General features: G+C 43.8%; 1 protein-coding gene across 1 annotated transcript in view; it reads left to right on the forward strand.

Moving 5' to 3' along the window:
* Nucleotides 1–19,619, forward strand: part of LOC130085483 (cGMP-dependent 3',5'-cyclic phosphodiesterase) — a 166,014-nt gene that overhangs the window by 98,179 nt on the left and 48,216 nt on the right. Inside the window, exons 5-7 of the mRNA XM_056251255.1 lie at nt 7,664–7,773; nt 8,459–8,514; nt 13,992–14,051. Coding sequence (XP_056107230.1) covers nt 7,664–7,773; nt 8,459–8,514; nt 13,992–14,051 — 226 coding nt within the window. The remainder of the gene's footprint in view (nt 1–7,663; nt 7,774–8,458; nt 8,515–13,991; nt 14,052–19,619) is intronic.

Below are 19,619 nucleotides of genomic sequence, written 5' to 3' on the forward strand. Positions count from 1 at the left end.
ATAAAAGTGCATCTATCCATCATAAAAGTGCATCTATCCATCATAAAAGTGCATCTGTCCATCATAAAAGTGCATCTATCCATCATAACAGTGCATCTATCCATCATAAAAGTGCATCTATCCATCATAAAAGTGCATCTGTCCATCATAAAAGTGCATCTGTCCATCATAAAAGTGCATCTATCCATCATAAAAGTGCATCTGTCCATCATAAAAGTGCATCTGTCCATCATAAAAGTGCATCTATCCATCATAAAAGTGCATCTATCCATCATAAAAGTGCATCTGTCCATCATAAAAGTGCATCTGTCCATCATAAAAGTGCATCTATCCATCATAAAAGTGCATCTGTCCATCATAAAAGTGCATCTATCCATCATAAAAGTGCATCTGTCCATCATAAAAGTGCATCTATCCATCATAACAGTGCATCTATCCATCATAAAAGTGCATCTAACCATCATAAAAGTGCATCTATCCATCATAAAAGTGCATCTATCCATCATAAAAGTGCATCTGTCCATCATAAAAGTGCATCTATCCATCATAACAGTGCATCTATCCATCATAAAAGTGCATCTATCCATCATAAAAGTGCATCTGTCCATCATAAAAGTGCATCTGTCCATCATAAAAGTGCATCTATCCATCATAAAAGTGCATCTGTCCATCATAAAAGTGCATCTGTCCATCATAAAAGTGCATCTATCCATCATAAAAGTGCATCTATCCATCATAAAAGTGCATCTGTCCATCATGAAAGTGCATCTGTCCATCATAAAAGTGCATCTGTCCATCATAAAAGTGCATCTATCCATCATTATCCATCATAAAAGTGCATCTGTCCATCATAAAAGTGCATCTATCCATCATAAAAGTGCATCTAACCATCATAAAAGTGCATCTATCCATCATAAAAGTGCATCTATCCATCATAAAAGTGCATCTGTCCATCATAACAGTGCATCTATCCATCATAAAAGTGCATCTGTCCATCATAACAGTGCATCTATCCATCATAAAAGTGCATCTGTCCATCATAACAGTGCATCTATCCATCATAAAAGTGCATCTGTCCATCATAAAAGTGCATCTCTCCATCATAAAAGTGCATCTGTCCATCATAAAAGTGCATCTATCCATCATAAAAGCGCATCTATCCATCATAAAAGTGCATCTGTCCATCATAAAAGTGCATCTGTCCATCATAAAAGTGCATCTATCCATCATAAAAGTGCATCTATCCATCATAAAAGTGCATATGTCCATCATAAAAGTGCATCTGTCCATCATAAAAGTGCATCTATCCATCATAAAAGTGCATCCATCCATCATAAAAGTGCATCCATCCATCATAAAAGTGCATCCGTCCATCATAAAAGTGCATCTATCCATCATAAAAGTGCATCTGTCCATCATAAAAGTGCATCTGTCCATCATAAAAGTGCATCTGTCCATCATAAAAGTGCATATATCCATCATAAAAGTGCATCTGTCCATCATAAAAGTGCATCTGTCCATCATAAAAGTGCATCTATCCATCATAAAAGTGCATCTATCCATCATAAAAGTGCATCTGTCCATCATAAAAGTGCATCTATCCATCATAAAAGTGCATCTGTCCATCATAAAAGTGCATCTATCCATCATAAAAGTGCATCTATCCATCATTAAAGTGCATCTATCCATCATAAAAGTGCATCTATCCATCATTATCCATCATAAAAGTGCATCTGTCCATCATAAAAGTGCATCTAACCATCATAAAAGTGCATCTAACCATCATAAAAGTGCATCTATCCATCATAAAAGTGCATCTATCCATCATAAAAGTGCATCTGTCCATCATAAAAGTGCATCTGTCCATCATAAAAGTGCATCTGTCCATCATAAAAGTGCATCTGTCCATCATAAAAGTGCATCTATCCATCATAAAAGTGCATCTGTCCATCATAAAAGTGCATCTGTCCATCATAAAAGTGCATCTGTCCATCATAAAAGTGCATCTATCCATCATAAAAGTGCATCTATCCATCATAAAAGTGCATCTAACCATCATAAAAGTGCATCTATCCATCATAAAAGTGCATCTATCCATCATAAAAGTGCATCTATCCATCATAAAAGTGCATCTGTCCATCATAAAAGTGCATCTATCCATCATAACAGTGCATCTATCCATCATAAAAGTGCATCTGTCCATCATAAAAGTGCATCTGTCCATCATAAAAGTGCATCTATCCATCATAAAAGTGCATCCATCCATCATAAAAGTGCATCCGTCCATCATAAAAGTGCATCCATCCATCATAAAAGTGCATCTGTCCATCATAAAAGTGCATCTATCCATCATAAAAGTGCATCTATCCATCATAAAAGTGCATCTGTCCATCATAAAAGTGCATCTATCCATCATAAAAGTGCATCCATCCATCATAAAAGTGCATCTATAGAAAGTGCATCTATCCATGATAAAAGTGCATCTGTCCATCATAAAAGTGCATCTATCCATCATAAAAGTGCATCTGTCCATCATAAAAGTGCATCTGTCCATCATAAAAGTGCATCTATCCATCATAAAAGTGCATCTATCCATCATAAAAGTGCATCTGTCCATCATAAAAGTGCATCTATCCATCATAAAAGTGCATCTATCCATCATAAAAGTGCATCTATCCATCATAAAAGTGCATCTGTCCATCATAAAAGTGCATCCGTCCATCATAAAAGTGCATCCATCCATCATAAAAGTGCATCTGTCCATCATAAAAGTGCATCTATCCATCATAAAAGTGCATCTATCCATCATAAAAGTGCATCTGTCCATCATAAAAGTGCATCTATCCATCAAAAAAGTGCATCTGTCCATCATAAAAGTGCATCTGTCTAATCATAAAAGTTCATCTGTCCATCATAAAAGTGCATCTGTCCATCATAAAAGTGGATCTATCCATCATAAAAGTGCATCTGTCCATCATAAAAGTGCATCTGTCCATCATAAAAGTGCATCTGTCCATCATAAAAGTGCATCTATAGAAAGTGCATTTATCCATGATAAAAGTGCATCTGTCCATCATAAAAGTGCATCTATCCATCATAAAAGTGCATCTGTCCATCATAAAAGTGCATCTGTCCATCATAAAAGTGCATCTATCCATCATAAAAGTGCATCTATCCATCATAAAAGTGCATCTGTCCATCATAAAAGTGCATCTATCCATCATAAAAGTGCATCTATCCATCATAAAAGTGCATCTGTCCATCATAAAAGTGCATCTATCCATCATAAAAGTGCATCTGTCCATCATAAAAGTGCATCTGTCCATCATAAAAGTGCATCTATCCATCATACAAGTGCATCTATCCATCATAAAAGTGCATCTATCCATCATAAAAGTGCATCTGTCCATCATAAAAGTGCATCTATCCATCATACAAGTGCATCTATCCATCATAAAAGTGCATCTATCTATCATAAAAGTGCATCTGTCCATCATAAAAGTGCATCTAACCATCATAAAAGTGCATCTAACCATCATAAAAGTGCATCTATCCATCATAAAAGTGCATCTATCCATCATAAAAGTGCATCTGTCCATCATAAAAGTGCATCTATCCATCATAACAGTGCATCTATCCATCATAAAAGTGCATCTGTCCATCATAACAGTGCATCTATCCATCATAAAAGTGCATCTGTCCATCATAAAAGTGCATCTGTCCATCATAAAAGTGCATCTATCCATCATAAAAGCGCATCTATCCATCATAAAAGTGCATCTGTCCATCATAAAAGTGCATCTGTCCATCATAAAAGTGCATCTATCCATCATAAAAGTGCATCTATCCATCATAAAAGTGCATATGTCCATCATAAAAGTGCATCTGTCCATCATAAAAGTGCATCTATCCATCATAAAAGTGCATCTATCCATCATAAAAGTGCATCTATCCATCATAAAAGCGCATCTATCCATCATAAAAGTGCATCTGTCCATCATAAAAGTGCATCTATCCATCATATAAGTGCATCTGTCCATCATAAAAGTGCATCTGTCCATCATAAAAGTGCATCTGTCCATCATAAAAGTGCATCTGTCCATCATAAAAGTGCATCTATCCATCATAAAAGTGCATCTGTCCATCATAAAAGTGCATCTGTCCATCATAAAAGTGCATCTGTCCATCATAAAAGTGCTCCACAGTCTCCGGGGTGTTAATAAAGGCCTTCTGAAGTGTAAGAAATATATCCATATTTAAAAGTTTATAAAGTACAATAACTGTGTTCTGGCCATAGGGACCTGTCAGTGGATGATGTGTAGTACAGGCGCCCTGTGATCCTCTGGTCGCAGCAGTAGTGATGTCATAGGCCGTCGCCGGACAGCTTCAGACGCCGGTCCTGCCGCAGGGAATCAGAGTCACGCTTACATTCGTAACCCAACACGCTTTTAATAATAGCTTAAACTTACTTCAAATATTTGCCTAGGCAACATGTTTAAGTTTCGTTTAGTTTTAGTTTTAAATTTCAAATAAAAATATTTTAAATAGGTTTAGTTTGTTAGTTTTCATTTATAATTTGTTGTATATTTTATTTTATTTATATTATATATTGTAAATTAAAATTCATAAAGATATTTTTTCAATTTTGGGTAACACTTTATTTTACAGTGTCCTTGTTACACATGTTACATGTACTTACCATAGTAATAACAGTAAATCATGCATAATTACATGCAACTAACCCTATAGTCAGAACATGTTCATTATTATTACCGGTACTCAGCACATACATATATCATTACACTGTAACTATGACACCTTCAAATAAAGTGTAACAGAATTTGGTTTTAGTTTATTTTTGCTTAATGTTTTTATCTAATATTTATACATATTTTATTTTTATTCCAATTAACAAGTTTCAATATTTGTAAAAGTTGTAGTTAACGAATTTAACCGTTTTAATACGTCACATAACAACGTAACATCAGTGAGCGTTATTTCATGTTATTTCATGTTGATTTTAACGAAGATGTTCTTTGAGAAATTGTGTGTTTGTTCAACCTTTTAGGAATTGATGTCCTCGCCAAAGATCTAAACACACACACACACACACACACACACACACACACACAGAATGAGTGTAAAACCTTTTTAAAAGGGTCCGGCAGTGGTCAGCCTGTAATCAGACTTCTGGACCTTTATCTTTTCAACACACACTTCAGGTTGAGGTCAGAGACGAGAGAGAGACACACACACACACACACACACACACACACACACACACACACACACAGAATGAGTGTAAAACCTCTTTAAAAGGGTCCGGCAGTGGTCAGCCTGTAATCAGACTTCTGGACCTTTATCTTTTCAACACACACTTCAGGTTGAGGTCAGAGACGAGAGAGACACACACACACACACACACACACACACACACACAGAGAGACAGGGTGCAAATTGGTTTTCAGCAGCTGAATAGCTCAGGCTGTAAAGAAGCAGTGCATGATGGGAAACCCGTCAGCTGGAGCTGTGCTTTGCTTTCTTCCTAAAGCCCTTTAAAGTGGAACAGATCAAACTTTCCCTCTTTTACTGATTCCTTCTTTAATTCCCTGCAGAGTCCGTGTTGAGAATCAAACACCAGTGCACTGCGACGGCACTTCGTTCGTTCCAGTGGCCTGACTCACTGATTCACTGACTCACTGATTCACTGATTTACTGACTCACTGATTCACTGGCTCACTGATTCACTGGCTCACTGACTCACTGATTCACTGATTCACTGATTCACTGATTCACTGACTCACTGATTCACTGATTAACTGGCTCACTGATTCACTGATTCATACACTGTAAAAAATGAATCATGGGTCTTGTATTTTTCATTAAAAAAATGAAGGTAATAATTATACATATACAGTATATATATATTTATTAAGAAAATTGTGGTTTAGTGTTGTATAGAAAATATTGAGAACATTTCACTAATACAACTAAGAGATACATTTCCTATTTTATTAAGGAAACTTACGCAGTTTTGAATTCAGGATCCGATTAAGCTGATAAATTTAAGGCTACCTATTTATTTTAAGAGAATTAGTTCAATAATGCGGTTTTATTTAGAGACAGCGTTGTTAGTTCCCAGCATGCTTTGCACATCACTGGAAAATAAGTAAATATTGAAAGTTTTAGAGTAAAGGGAAACATCTGTTAATGTTTAATGTTCAGTTATTTTTGACATTTGAAAGAGTGTCTGATATGTCGAAGTGTTGATGGTTATCATTGGTCTGAAGAGTAGAGCTTATGGTTATGTTGTGAATAACTACACATACTAATAATATGAAACATGTTGCTGTGTTCAATAAGCAATAACTTCAGGTTTGTTAGCAACATTACGGTCTATTAATTGTACAATATAACTCAAAGTCCAATATAAACAGGTCATTTCCATTCACTCTAAATCACATACTTTTGAGAGTCAACTTTAGTTAAAATAAAAAGAAACTAATTTCACTAAAAATATTAAATATATTTTGTCATACACTAAATAATTTAGGGGATTTTACATGATTTATTCAGGTATATTCTATTAAATAAACCAAGCCTTAAAAACTACTCAAAAATATCATGTGTAATATTGTTACCATCATTTTTAGTAAATAGCACATACATTTTTTTAGTATAGTGTATGATTAATGAATCAATATTGTTCATAAAACTCTTGCATTTGATATCTTTTGGTAGATTAGTATTAGTATTTTTCTTTTAGGGCTGTGCAACGATTAATCGCATCCAAAATAAAAGTGCGTACTGTGTAGAATTATTTTGTATATATAAATACACACATATGCATGTATATATTTAATTATTTGCATGTATATACTGTTATATATATATATATATATTTTTTTTCATATATTATGTAAACACAAACTTTTTGGATGTGGATGTGGATTTTTTTATATAAATTATAAATAACAAACTATTATTATTCTAAATAAAAAGTATATAATTTTATTAACTAACATTAACAAAGATTAATAAATACAAATGTGTTGTTTATTATTAATGTTAGTTAATGCATTAATAATGGGATCCTATTGTAAAGTGTGACCAATATGCTCTATTTACAAATACATATTCTTAAGTTTAATATGTGAGACTCTCTAATTGAGACTCTCATTGTTTATGTGCATGATAAATATCCCTCTCCTCTGTGTTTTAAAATGTAATTAAGTAAAATGTAATTAAAATATTAGGCGTATGCATAATGCAGTTCATTAAGGTTTTGAAACAATGCGCACTTGCATTTCGATCCGGTTGTGTGTGTAAATGTTGTAACGTAATGATCCGAGAACGAGATGTTGGCTGATGTTACTTCCGGTTTATTTGTTGCACTGGAAATGGAAGGTCAAGTTAAGAACATTGCATTGTGGGATACAGTATCTGTCTCACACTGTATTTCATGATGAATGTAGAGGAACACACAGAATAAAATCACACACATTATAATCGCACGAGTGAGTGTGTTGGAACAGCTTATGCAGGGTTATTACAGTGTTCATTTAACTTGGTAACTGATTTTTTGCTTTTGTGCAATTAAATGTTTATTCATTCAAGCGATAAGATGATCATTATTGTGTGTGTGTGTGTGTGTGTGTTTCAGAGACGCGGTTAACCAGCAGAAGAGACTTGTGTGTGTCGGTCTCTCGTCATCAGAACTACACGAGAAACACAGAAGCGCACTGACCACACCACTGCCTCCTGATAAACGAGGTGTGTGTGTGTGTGTGTGTGTGTGTTTGTGAGTGAGTGAGTGAGAGTGTAAATCTGTGTGTGTGTGTGTGTGTGTGTGTGTGTGTGTGTGTGTGTGTGTGTGTGTGTGTGTGTGTGTCTGTGTGAACAAATGAACCTGATTACACGCAGCACCATTAAATCAAAGAAACGATATGATAATGTAAGAAGTTTTAAGTGAGAAATTAAAACTTAAAATGAGAAATAAGCCCACTTTCATCAGATGTTCCCAGTTTTTAATCAAACTCTTTCTTTCTCTTTTCTAGTTCCCATGGTGACTATCGCTATGTAGTACTATTTTTACCAGGGTAACAATGCAGTCTTCAGAGAGCAAACATAAAGAAACTGTGTGTGTGTTGTGTTGTGTTGTGTTGTGTTTTGTGTGTGTGTGTGTGTGTGTGTGTGAGCAAATGCCAGTAAATTGACTATTTTAACATTTAACATCCATGCAGTATCTTTCCCTTTAGATTCATTACTGTAAATGTGTTTTTGTGAATCTGAAATGAGTGTGTACATAAATGAAGATGTATTGAATGTGAAGCGTCTCTCTCTCTCTCTCTCTCTCTCTCTCTCTCTCTCTCACTCTCTCTCTCTCTCTCTCTCTCTCTCTCTCTCTCTCTCTCTCTCTCCTCTCTCTCTCTCTCTCTCTCTCTCTCTCTCTCTTTAGTTCTCATCATACCGTTAGTGGACCTTGAAGAAGCCAAGGTTATAGCGCTGATTTTGGTAAGTTCTCTCTCTCTCTCTCTCTCTCTCTCTCTCTCTCTCTCTCTCTCTCTCTCTCTCTCTCTCTCTCTCTCTCTCTCTCTCTCTCTCCTCTCTCTCTCTCTCTCTCTCTCTCTCTCTTCACCTCTTCAGCTCTGAACAAATGAATCCTGAGTTTAGACGAATGAATGTCAGGGTTTATTTTTTGCGTGTGGAAATATGTTATAGCTCGTTATTTTTAACGAGCGGCCCAATGTTGCGGCTTTACAGGCGACATTAGTCCAATTAAAGTGTTTATTTCTAATTGAGTTATAAAACTATGATTTTATGAGATATTTGAGTGCACAGGAGAAGTTTTATTGCGGTGACAAAAATAATCGTTTGTGACGGATTGTATCGGATCAGGTAGTTATGGATTGTTTGGCACTTCCCAGGTTACTGATGAACGGCAACAAAACGGAAAAACACGTATTTGAGCTTCTAATAGAAAGAAAGTCTGTCAATAACAGTTTAATTACAGTAATGTAAATGTAAATTCATCCCGTCACCATCAAAAAACGTCTCGGTTACGTATGTAACCCTAGTTCCCTGATAGGGAACGAGACGCTGCGTCAAACGCTGTGGGAACGCCCCTGCGTTGTGCGTCATGAAACACGTATGGAATCAGCCCAATGGAGAGATGGAACGTCATAGGCGGGTGACGTCATCGACCAGGAAACTATAAAGCACCCCAAAAACACAAGCGCATCAGCTTCTGATAGGCTTGAAGGAGCGCTTAACGGGAATGCCGGGGAGTATGGGAGAACGACGCAGCGTCTCGTTCCCTATCAGGGAACTAGGGTTACATACGTAACCGAGACGTTCCTTTCAAGGGAACTTCGAGCTGCGTCAAACGCTGTGGAACGCGAATACCCACGTCGCCATAGGACCAAGTGACCGTCATGTGAGAACTAGCGCACAGAGGACGAGAGCACCTGTGCCCCAGGGGTAGAACTTAAGTCTAGGTCATAGAACCTAACAAAAGTATGCGGTGAAGACCATCCAGCCGGCATCACAAACATCACTCAGGGAAACCCCGACAATAGAGCTTGGCAGCCGCCATACTCCTAGTAGAGTGAGCTCGAACAGCCAAAGGTGAAGGCTGACCAGCCGACTCATAAGCAAGTGAGATAGCCTCGACCACCCACTTGCTCATTCTCTGTTTAGACGCAGGACACCCTTTCCTGGGTGGCCCGAAACATACAAACAGTTGTTCTGATTTCCTCCACAGGGCAGCTCTGTGGACATAAGCGTCTAACGCCTAACAGGGCAGAGTATATTCTGAAAAAAAAAAAAATTCTCCTGGTCCGATGACATAAATGGAGGAGGACAGAAAGCCTGCAGGACTGTAGGTCTAACAACATTAGTAGGGACCTTGGGAACGTAACCTGGTCTAGGATGCAGAAAAGCCATAACCATGCCAGGTGAAAATTCCAGGCACGAGGGTGAAACCGACAGCGCCTGCAAATCTCCGATTCTTTTCAGTGAGGAGATAGCAAGTAGAAAGATAGTTTTAAAAGTGAGAAACTTCTCAGGAACTTCTTCGATAGGTTCAAAAGGAGCTAGGGAAAGACCTTCCAATACAATGGCCAGATCCCAGGCCGGCACCCTCGTACGAACCGCTGGCCTCAGCCTCAAAGTGCCACGGAGGAAACGGGTTATAAGCGGGTGTCTCCCAAGAGAAACTCCACTGAAAGGGATGTGGTAAGCAGCTAGTGCCGCCACATACACCATTAGTGTGGAGGGGGATAACCCTGTGGAGAAAGGCTCCTTCAGGAATTCCAGCACTGCACCCACTGGGCAGTTAACTGGGTCCTGCAGGTGTTCTCCACACCAAGAAGTGAAAAGTTTTCCACTTCAAGGCATAAAGCTTCCTGTGGATGGAGCTCTGGAGTGAAGAATGGTCTCAACAACCTCGGTTGAGAGACCGGATTCTATGAGCTGGGCCCCCTCAGAGGCCAAGCCCACAGTTTCCACAATTCCGGGCGGGGGTGAAATATCGTGCCGCCCGCCTGAGAGAGTAGATCCCTCCTGACCGGGAGCTCCAAAGAAGGGCCGTCCAGGAGAGAAATCAGGTCCGCGAACCATACTCGGGCCGGCCAGAACGGGGCTACTAATAGTAGGCTGACCCCGTCCCGGCGAACCCTCTCCAGAACTCCTGGTAGCAGAGCAATCGGGGGAAAAGCGTACAGACGTGACCTCGGCCACGGCTGCACCATAGCGTCCAACCCCAGGGGGGGTGGATGACTGATGGAAAACCACAGATGACAATACGTGTTCTCCTTGGAAGCGAATAGGTCCACCCAGGAGAAGATACATTGCTCTCAGAGATGGTAACTTCCCTTGGGACCACAGGAGGATCTGACAGGCCAACTTGTAAAGCCGGCGAGACCGCAGGCCCCCCTGATGATTTATATAAGAGACCACCGACGTGTTGTCTAACTGAACTAACACATGATGACCTCTCAGGTCTGCTAGGAAGTGTTTCAGAGCCTGAAACACCGCCAACATCTCTAGACAATTTATATGCCCACGATAGATTGATGGTCCTGCCACAGACCTTGGGCTGGACGACCACTCATGACCGCCCCCCACCCTGTGAGGGAAGCATCCGTCGTTAGCTGTACGTGACGACAAAGAGCCCCCAACACAGGACCTTTGGATAGGAACCAAGTTTCTTTCCACATGACCAGAGCACGAAGGCAGCGCCGCGTGACTTTGATCGTGCGGAGCGGATTTCCCCTCGGGGAGAATCCCTTGGTCCTGAGCCACCACTGTAGCGGTCTCATGTACAACAGGCCGCAAGGTATAACGTTGGACGCTGCTGCCATCACACCCAACAATCTCTGAAACTGCTTTACAGTGAGTAGCTGGCCTAGCTTTACTTGTTTCACAGCTGAGAGAATCGAAGACCCGCATCTCCGACCCGCATCGAAACCGAGTCCCAAACTACACCCAGAAAAGTGGTCTTCTGAGAAGGAGATAATACGCTTTTCTTTGCGTTCAGCCTCAACCCCAACTTCCTGATATGAGCGAGAACGACATCTCGATGCCAAACCGCCATCTGCTCTGACTGAGCTAAAATCAACCAATCGTCGATGTAATTGAGGATGCGAGATAACGCTCGCTAGGCCAAACGGAAGAACCCTGTACTGGTAAGCCTCGCCCCCGAAGGCGAACCTCAGGAACTTCCTGTGTTGTGGAAGGATGGAAATGTGGAAGTACGCGTCCTTCAGATCTATCGTGACAAACCAGTCCTCGGATCTGATTTGAGACACGATCTGCTTGATAGTGAGCATCTTGAATTTTAGCTTCCCTACCGAGCGATTCAATAGCGCAGGTCTAAAATTGGACGCAACCCCCCATCCTTCTTTGGAACAATGAAATATCGGCTGTAATAACCTGACTCCAAACTGGGAGGAGGAACCTGTTCTATAGCCTCCTTTCGAAGGAGCGTTTTCACCTCTTGTTCCATTACCAGAGCCTGCTCGGGGCCCACCACTGTGGGCAGAACCCCTCTGAATCTTGGTGGACGGCACCTGAATTGGATAGCATAACCCTTCTCTACTGTCTGCAGGACCCAATGAGATATTTTTGGAAGGCTTTTTCACTCTGCCAGAAAATCTACTAAGGGTACCAGTCTCTCGAGACTGGCCTCTGGTGTAACTTGAGCAGCAAACGCAGCGTCCTGTAACGGCGCACCGGCAGGGAACAACTGGTCTGACTGCTCTGAAACCCTCCTCAGAGGGCGCGAGCGTCCCTCGGGAAAGCGCTCGCTGGGACCGTCTGCGCCCCGGCGGACCCCTGAGGGCACTGAGGAAGAATGGGCACCGTAAAAAGAGGTGAACACCTTTCCGCCTCGGTGGGGACCACCCTCAGTATCCTGCACGCCGTGGCGTCAGGACTTCTTAGCCGAAGCCTTCTTAGCCAATATAACTGTCCTCAGATCAGTTCTATTACTAGACGACTTCGGCTGAGAGTGCCGCGGCTGAGCCCACTGTCCAGCAGGGGGAGCACGAGACCCGACACTCTGCTTCTGCTGCGCTCTATATGATGAGCCCGTAGACGGCCGGGCTGCTCCCGCCCAGCAGCCCCAGGGACGTGAACTTTCAAAGGGAGAAACTTTTTAAAAGCTGCTGTTTGCTTTTTCTCCTCCTGGAATTTATCAATTACAGAGTTTACAGCATCACCAAATAAACCCAGTGGAGAGAGAGGAGCGTCTAAAAGGAAAGCTTTTTCTTTTTCTTTTATATTCGTCTGATTTAACCATAAATGTCTCTCTGCGGCCACCAGAGCTGCCATAGATCGGCCCACTAACTTGGCCGACTCTCTGGTGGCACGCAGGGATAAATCAGCAGCCTGACGCAGTTCGCGGTTCACGCTTGCAATGCTCACAATCAGCTCCCTCGAGAGCTGACTGGGCATGCTGCACTCCCAGACAAACAACAAAAAGAATCTGTGTATCCCCACCCGCTAAATAACGCGAGCAGGGAGGAACACACTTCTTAAATTGCTGTTCATCCACCATTTCTCTCTCAAAAATATAAATTGTTTGTGTGGTGCAGAGTATGTAAGGACAGACAACATTCACACAGGGACAGATTCACATATAGCGCGACTGAAGGCACAGAAGCTGATGCGCTTGTGTTTTTGGGGTGCTTTATAGTTTCCTGGTCGATGACGTCACCCGCCTATGACGTTCCATCTCTCCATTGGGCTGATTCCATACGTGCTTCATGACGCACAACGCAGGGGCGTTCCCACAGCGCTTGACGCAGCTCGAAGTTCCCTTGAAAGGGAAGTGTAATTTATTCCTGTGATCAAAGCTGAATTTTCAGCATCATTACTCCAGTCTTCAGTGTCACATGATCCTTCAGAAATCATTTTAATATGAGGATCTGATGCTCAAGAAACATTTATGATTATTATCAGTGTTGAAAACAGTCACAATTTTGTAAAAACTGTGATACATTTTATTTTTCAGGATTCTTTGATGAATAGAAAGTTCAAAACAACAACATTTATTTGAAATATAATCTTTTGTAACATTATAAATGTCTTTACTGTCACTTTTGATCAATTTAATCCATCCTTGATGAATAAAACTATTAATTTCAACAGTTTCTCAACAGTATTTGGATCAGAGCTTGTTTCACTTCATTTCAGTCCTTTAGTGTTGGTCCTATTAGATCAGCCGCTGTGTCTCATGGGAAATGTGTGCGTGTGTGTGTGTGTGTGTGTGTGTGTGTGTGTGTTTAGTGTCTCTCTGGCACTCTTGCAGACAGACTCGGGTCAAAGGTCACAGTGTGACCCCTAAAATAAATGGAGCGAATCGCCAGAGGACGAGTGTGTGTGTGTGTGTGTGTGTGTGTGAGTGCTGGCAGAAATAGAGCAGGTGGTTTGCTGAGGGAAGTAATGTATTGTGTGATTTATTTGACACACTGTCTCTCTCTCAACAGCTCTGCTGTAAAGCGCTGACAGAACAAGACGAACAAAACCTCAACGTCCTGGAAAAACACGTAAGACACGAGACCAACACACACTTCACACTCACACACACAGAACATATAGAGCTTAACCCTCTGGTACACTTCGCGTGTCGGTCAAAGATGACCACATTTTTTTTTCTTTCTATTTTTAATTAAATGAATGTACAATTTTTTAGTTCGGTAATATTTTTTGTTTAATATTTTGTATTTTTAGGGTATTTTATAGTACTAAACTATATTTACGCTGTGTTTATAATCCATTTATTGACTTTTTGAGCATAGACCTGAAAATGTAGAGCGATAGACTGAAGTTTGATCTGACCTGAAGACAAACACGACACTTGGCAGATTATTGCTGAAGTAAAAAAAGTTAACTTAAAAAAAGTTACAGAATTTTACATTTATTGTTAAGAAAAATGTGCAAAAATACTATTTTAAATTTTTATATGAAATATATATTTTCAAAAGCATGTTTTACTCTAAACCTGTGAGAAAATTAAAGCCATAAATCTAAACAAGTGGTGTTCCGCATGTAAGTCTGATCTCTCAGTAAACGAGCGTTCAGTGAGAGTGTGTTCGGCTGCAGTTCCACACGCTTCCACTAGAGGAAACTCTCATTCATTTACAATGCGCCATTTCTGACCGCGAGAAACACAAGTGGGACTATTTTTTCTAATCATGTCCATGATTTTTTTTTGTGTGTGTTAACACAGCAAGTGCCAAAACCTTTACCAAGTTCCCTTTCGAGGGAACTCCAACTGCGTCGAATGACACTTTGGGGGAACGCCCCTCAGCGTAGCGCCTCTGAAGTATGAATGAAACTGAGCCGATCTCTGATTGGTGCAACGTCATGACGTGATGTGTGACGGCACATAGGCGGAAGCTATAAAGGCAGCCGGCACACATAAGATGTCAGCTTTCTGTTCTTCAGCAAGCGCTCTATGTCAAACTGTCAGTCTTATTTGGTGTTGTTTGTCCCATAAGAATTGTCCTAAATTATTGCAATATGGAATCTAGTGGCTCGGATCTCGCGTTTGCCGAGGCAGCGTGTAGATTACGGGTCTACTCAGCAATAAAGATTCTGTGACTGAGATCTCGCGTTTGCCGAGGCAGCGCGTAGATTAAAGGTCTGCATTGCAATTCAGAATCTAGTGGCTCGGATCTCGCGTTTGCCGAGGCAGCGTGTAGACGGGTCTACTTTTGCAATAAAGATTCTGTGACTGGGATCGCGCGTTTGCCAAGGCAGCGCGTAGATTTAAGGACTGCATTGCAATACAGAATCTATAGTGGCTCGGATCTCGCGTTTGCCGAGGCAGCGTGTAGATTACGAGTCTACTTTGCAATTAGATTCTGTGACTGGGATCTCGCGTTTGCCGAGGCAGCGCGTAGATTTAAGGTCTGCATTGCAATAAAGAATCTAGTGACTCGGATCTCGCGTTTGTTGAGGCAGCGCGTAGATTCGGTCTACTCTGCAATAAAGATTCTGTGACTGGGATCTCGCGTTTGCCGAGGCAGCGCGTAGATTTAAGGTCTGCATTGCAATAAAGAATCTATAGTGACTCGGATCTCGCGTTTGTCGAGGCAGCGCGTAGATTCGGTCTACTCTGCAATAAAGATTCTGTGTGGGTGCGAGGCATGCACAGATCAGCTCCTGAGGGCGCTGGCTGTGTTCATTGAGAAATATCTCGACGCACACACAGCCGTGTGTTCGGGTGTTTCAGCCTCGCGCGAGTCGCGCCCATTGACTTTCTTCTCGAGAGATGAAAGCCAAATATACTGTGAATGACTCGAATCTCGCCGTTGCCGAGGCAGCGCGTAGATTGCGAGTCTACAATAATAGGGACACACAGGGAAATAATACTGTTTTGTGCGAGGCATTCACAGTCAGCTCCTGAGGGTGCTGGCAGTGTTCATTGAGAAATATCTCGACGCGTAGGCCTACAAAATTAACCATGCGCTGTCGGATGTTTCAGCCTCACACCTGTTGACTTTCTTCTCGAGGGATGAAAGCCAAATATATTGTTACCGCTCGATTCTCGCGTTTGCCGAGGCAGCGTGTAGATTACGAGACTGTAATAATATTAAAACAGTATTTTTTGGTGAAAGAGTACCGCTTCTAGAGCCCCTCCTCAAGGAGCTTGGGGGCATAGACGGCACTCTCAGGCGAAGCCTCAGCCTAAACAGTGCGACCTGAGGGTCGTCCTGCAGGGTTTGAAGGCTTCCTCAAAGAGGTCCTAGCCAGCCTAGGTTCTCTGCGGGCGGCCCCACCCGTGGTGGAGCGACCGAGGTCGTCTCTTTCGCGGAGCCCGCAGGAAATCGATGTTGCTCTCCCGCCGTTAAACACGCTTCGGGACACATCGGTATCCAGCGAACGCAGGCTGCACTGTCCGCCCCACAGGCTTGCGGTCAGGCAGCATTCGCGTCCGCCCATCGAGAATCGTTTTCGGTTCAGCCCTGCCGGGAATCCGCTTCAGGGGGCCGAGATCGAATCCCGATTAATACCCGAAGCCAGGCTCGAGAGCCTGGTTCCCTTGGTAAAATATTTCGATGCATGGAAAAATCTGGCGAATATTTCTCCTTGGGCCCTGCGCACCATTCAAAATGGGTACAGGCTGCAGTTCAGTTCCCGCCCACCCAGATTCAACGGGGTGGTCTGGACTGTAGTTGACCCAGTGCAGGGTCGGGTATTGGAACAGGAAGTAAACTCCCTGCTGGCAAAGGAGGCTATAGATCGTATCCCTCCACCGGACAGGGAGTCCGGGTTTTACAGCCGCTACTTCATAGTTCCCAAGAAGGATGGGGGTTGCGTCCAATAATAGATCTCAGGCACCTGAACCGTTCTCTGAGGAGATTCAGGTTCAAGATGCTCACTATTCCCATTATCGTGAGTCAAATTCAGTCCGAGGATTGGTTTGTCACGATAGATCTAAAGGACGCATACTTCCACATATCCATCCTTCCATCTCACAGGAAGTTCCTGAGGTTTGCTTTCGGGGGCGAAGCGTACCAATATCGGGTTCTTCCGTTCGGCCTAGCTCTCTCCCCTCGCACATTTACCAAATGTATGGATGCAGCTCTGGCACCGCTGAGGCTTCAGGGCATCAGGGTGCTCAATTATATCGACGACTGGCTGATTTTAGCACAGTCACAGGAGCTGGCGGTTCGGCATCGAGATGTCGTCCTCGCCCACATCCAGAGCCTGGGGTTGAGACTCAACACGAAAAAGAGCGTGTTGACACCAGCCCAGAGAACCACGTTCCTGGGAGTGGTGTGGGACTCGGTCACGATGCGGGCACAATTGTCTCCCGCGCGGATCGAGTCCATCCTGACCACAGTGTCCGGGATGAGGCTAGGCCAAGCCATCACTGTAAAGCACTTCCAGAGAGTGTTGGGGCTCATGGCGGCAGCGTCCAGTGTCATTCCATTCGGCCTGCTGCACATGAGGGCCCTTCAGTGGTGGTTAAAAACCAAGGGGTTCTCCCCGAGGGGAAACCCGTTCCGCATGATCAGGGTTACGCGCAGATGCCTTCGTTCCCTATCTATGTGGAAGAAAGCCTGGTTTCTGTCGCAAGGGCCGGTGTTGGGAGCGTCATGTCGCCGGAGAACCGTTTCGACAGACGCCTCCCTCACGGGCTGGGGCGCGGTCATGGACGGCCGCTTTACGTCAGGCCTATGGCAGGACCATCATGCCTCCTGGCACATAAACTGCCTGGAGATGTTGGCGGTGTTCCGAGCCCTGAGGGGCTTCCTGCCGGACCTCAAAGGTCATCATGTCCTTGTGAGGTCAGACAACATGTCGATAGTGGCCTATATAAACCATCAGGGGGGTCTGAGGTCTCGCCCTCTATGCAGACTGGCGCATCAGATCCTCCTGTGGTTCCAGGGGAAACTGTTGGCTCTAAGAGCAACATACATCCCGGGGAGTCAAAATCAGGGAGCAGACATCCTGTCGAGACAGGGGCTGAGGCCCGGGGAATGGAGACTCCACCCCGAGGTGGTGGAGTCAATATCTCAGAGGTTCGGCCCAGTGGAAGTGGACTTGTTTGCGTCTCGAGAGACGACCCACTGTCCACTGTGGTTTTCCCTCACCCATCCAGCCCCGCTGGGGTTGGATGCCATGGTGCAGACGTGGCCGAGGCTACGTCTGTACGCATTTCCCCCGATCGCTCTGCTCCCGGGAGTTCTAGAGAGAGTCCGTCGCGACGGGATCAGTCTACTGTTGGTAGCCCCGTTGTGGCCGGCCCGAGTATGGTTCTCCGACATAATTTTGCTCCTGGACGGCCCTCCATGGGAGATTCCCATCAGGAGGGACCTGCTGACACAGGCAGAGGGCTCAATATTTCACCCTCGGCCCGAGTTATGGAAACTGTGGGTCTGGCCCCTGAGGGAGCACAGTACCTAGAGGCCGGCCTATCAGCTGGAGTAGTGGAGACCATACTCAGCTCTAGAGCTCCATCCACGAGGAAATTGTACGGCTTAAAGTGGAACGTCTTCACCGTTTGGTGTAGGGAGCGTGAGGTGGACCCAGTTAACTGCCCAGTGGCTTCAGTGCTGGAGTTCCTCCAAGATCGCTTCTCCACTGGTCTTACCCCGTCCACACTCAAGGTGTACGTGGCTGCCATTGCGGCTTTCCACGCTCCTCTGAGTGATGGGCCTCTGGGGAGACACCAATTGGTCGTACGTTTCCTCCGTGGGGCTTGGAGGATGAGACCTGCGGCTCGTACCAGGGTTCCCACTTGGGACCTGGCAGTGGTTCTCGAAGGGCTGGCCGAGGCCCCCTTCGAGCCGCTGGAGTCGGCTGAGGCCAAGAACCTTTCGTTGAAGGTGGTCTTTTTGTTGGCCATTACTTCTCTGAGGAGGGTAGGAGATCTCCAGGCGCTCTCCATATCTAACGAGTGCCTGGAGTTTGCTCCAGGCAACATTAAGGCCATTCTTCACCCTAGGCCCGGCTATTTGCCTAAGGTGCCGTCCAGTGCGGCGCGGCCTACGGTTCTGCAGGCTTTTCATCCTCCACCTCACGTGACGGCAGATGAAGAGAGACTTCACATGCTCTGCCCTGTCAGAGCACTGAGTATTTACATTCAGAGGTCCTCTTCATGGCGGAAGTCGGACCAGTTGCTGGTGTGTTTCGGGTCGCCCAAGAAGGGGCTTCCCGCTTCAAAACAGACCATCAGCAACTGGATTGTCCATGCGATTTCCACGGCCTACCAGGTGCGCGGTATGCCTTCACCTTTGGCCGTGAGGGCTCATTCTACCAGAGGCATGGCGTCCTCTAGAGCCCTTCTCGCGGGGGCCCCCATCCAGGAGGTCTGCGATGCAGCAGGATGGGCTACCCCTCATACCTTTATTAGGTTTTATAGTTTGGACATTCCGTCTACACCCGGCTCTCTTGTGCTCGCGTCCTAAGTGTGCCTGTGAGCAGCTTCACACTAGGGCAGGCAGGGCGCGTTGTGGCGTAGTGGGTACTCGTTCCCCCAAAGTGTCATTCGACGCAGTTGGAGTTCCCTCGAAAGGGAACGTCCTCGGGTTACGACTGTAACCCTTGTTCCCTGAGAAGGGAACGAGAACTGCGTCCCTTGGCCACGCCTTCCCCTGCCT

The sequence above is a fragment of the Rhinichthys klamathensis genome, unplaced genomic scaffold (genome assembly GCF_029890125.1).
Source record: "Rhinichthys klamathensis goyatoka isolate OS25496 unplaced genomic scaffold, OSU_Roscu_1.1 h1tg000080l_1, whole genome shotgun sequence".
NCBI classification, from domain to species: domain Eukaryota; kingdom Metazoa; phylum Chordata; class Actinopteri; order Cypriniformes; family Leuciscidae; genus Rhinichthys; species Rhinichthys klamathensis.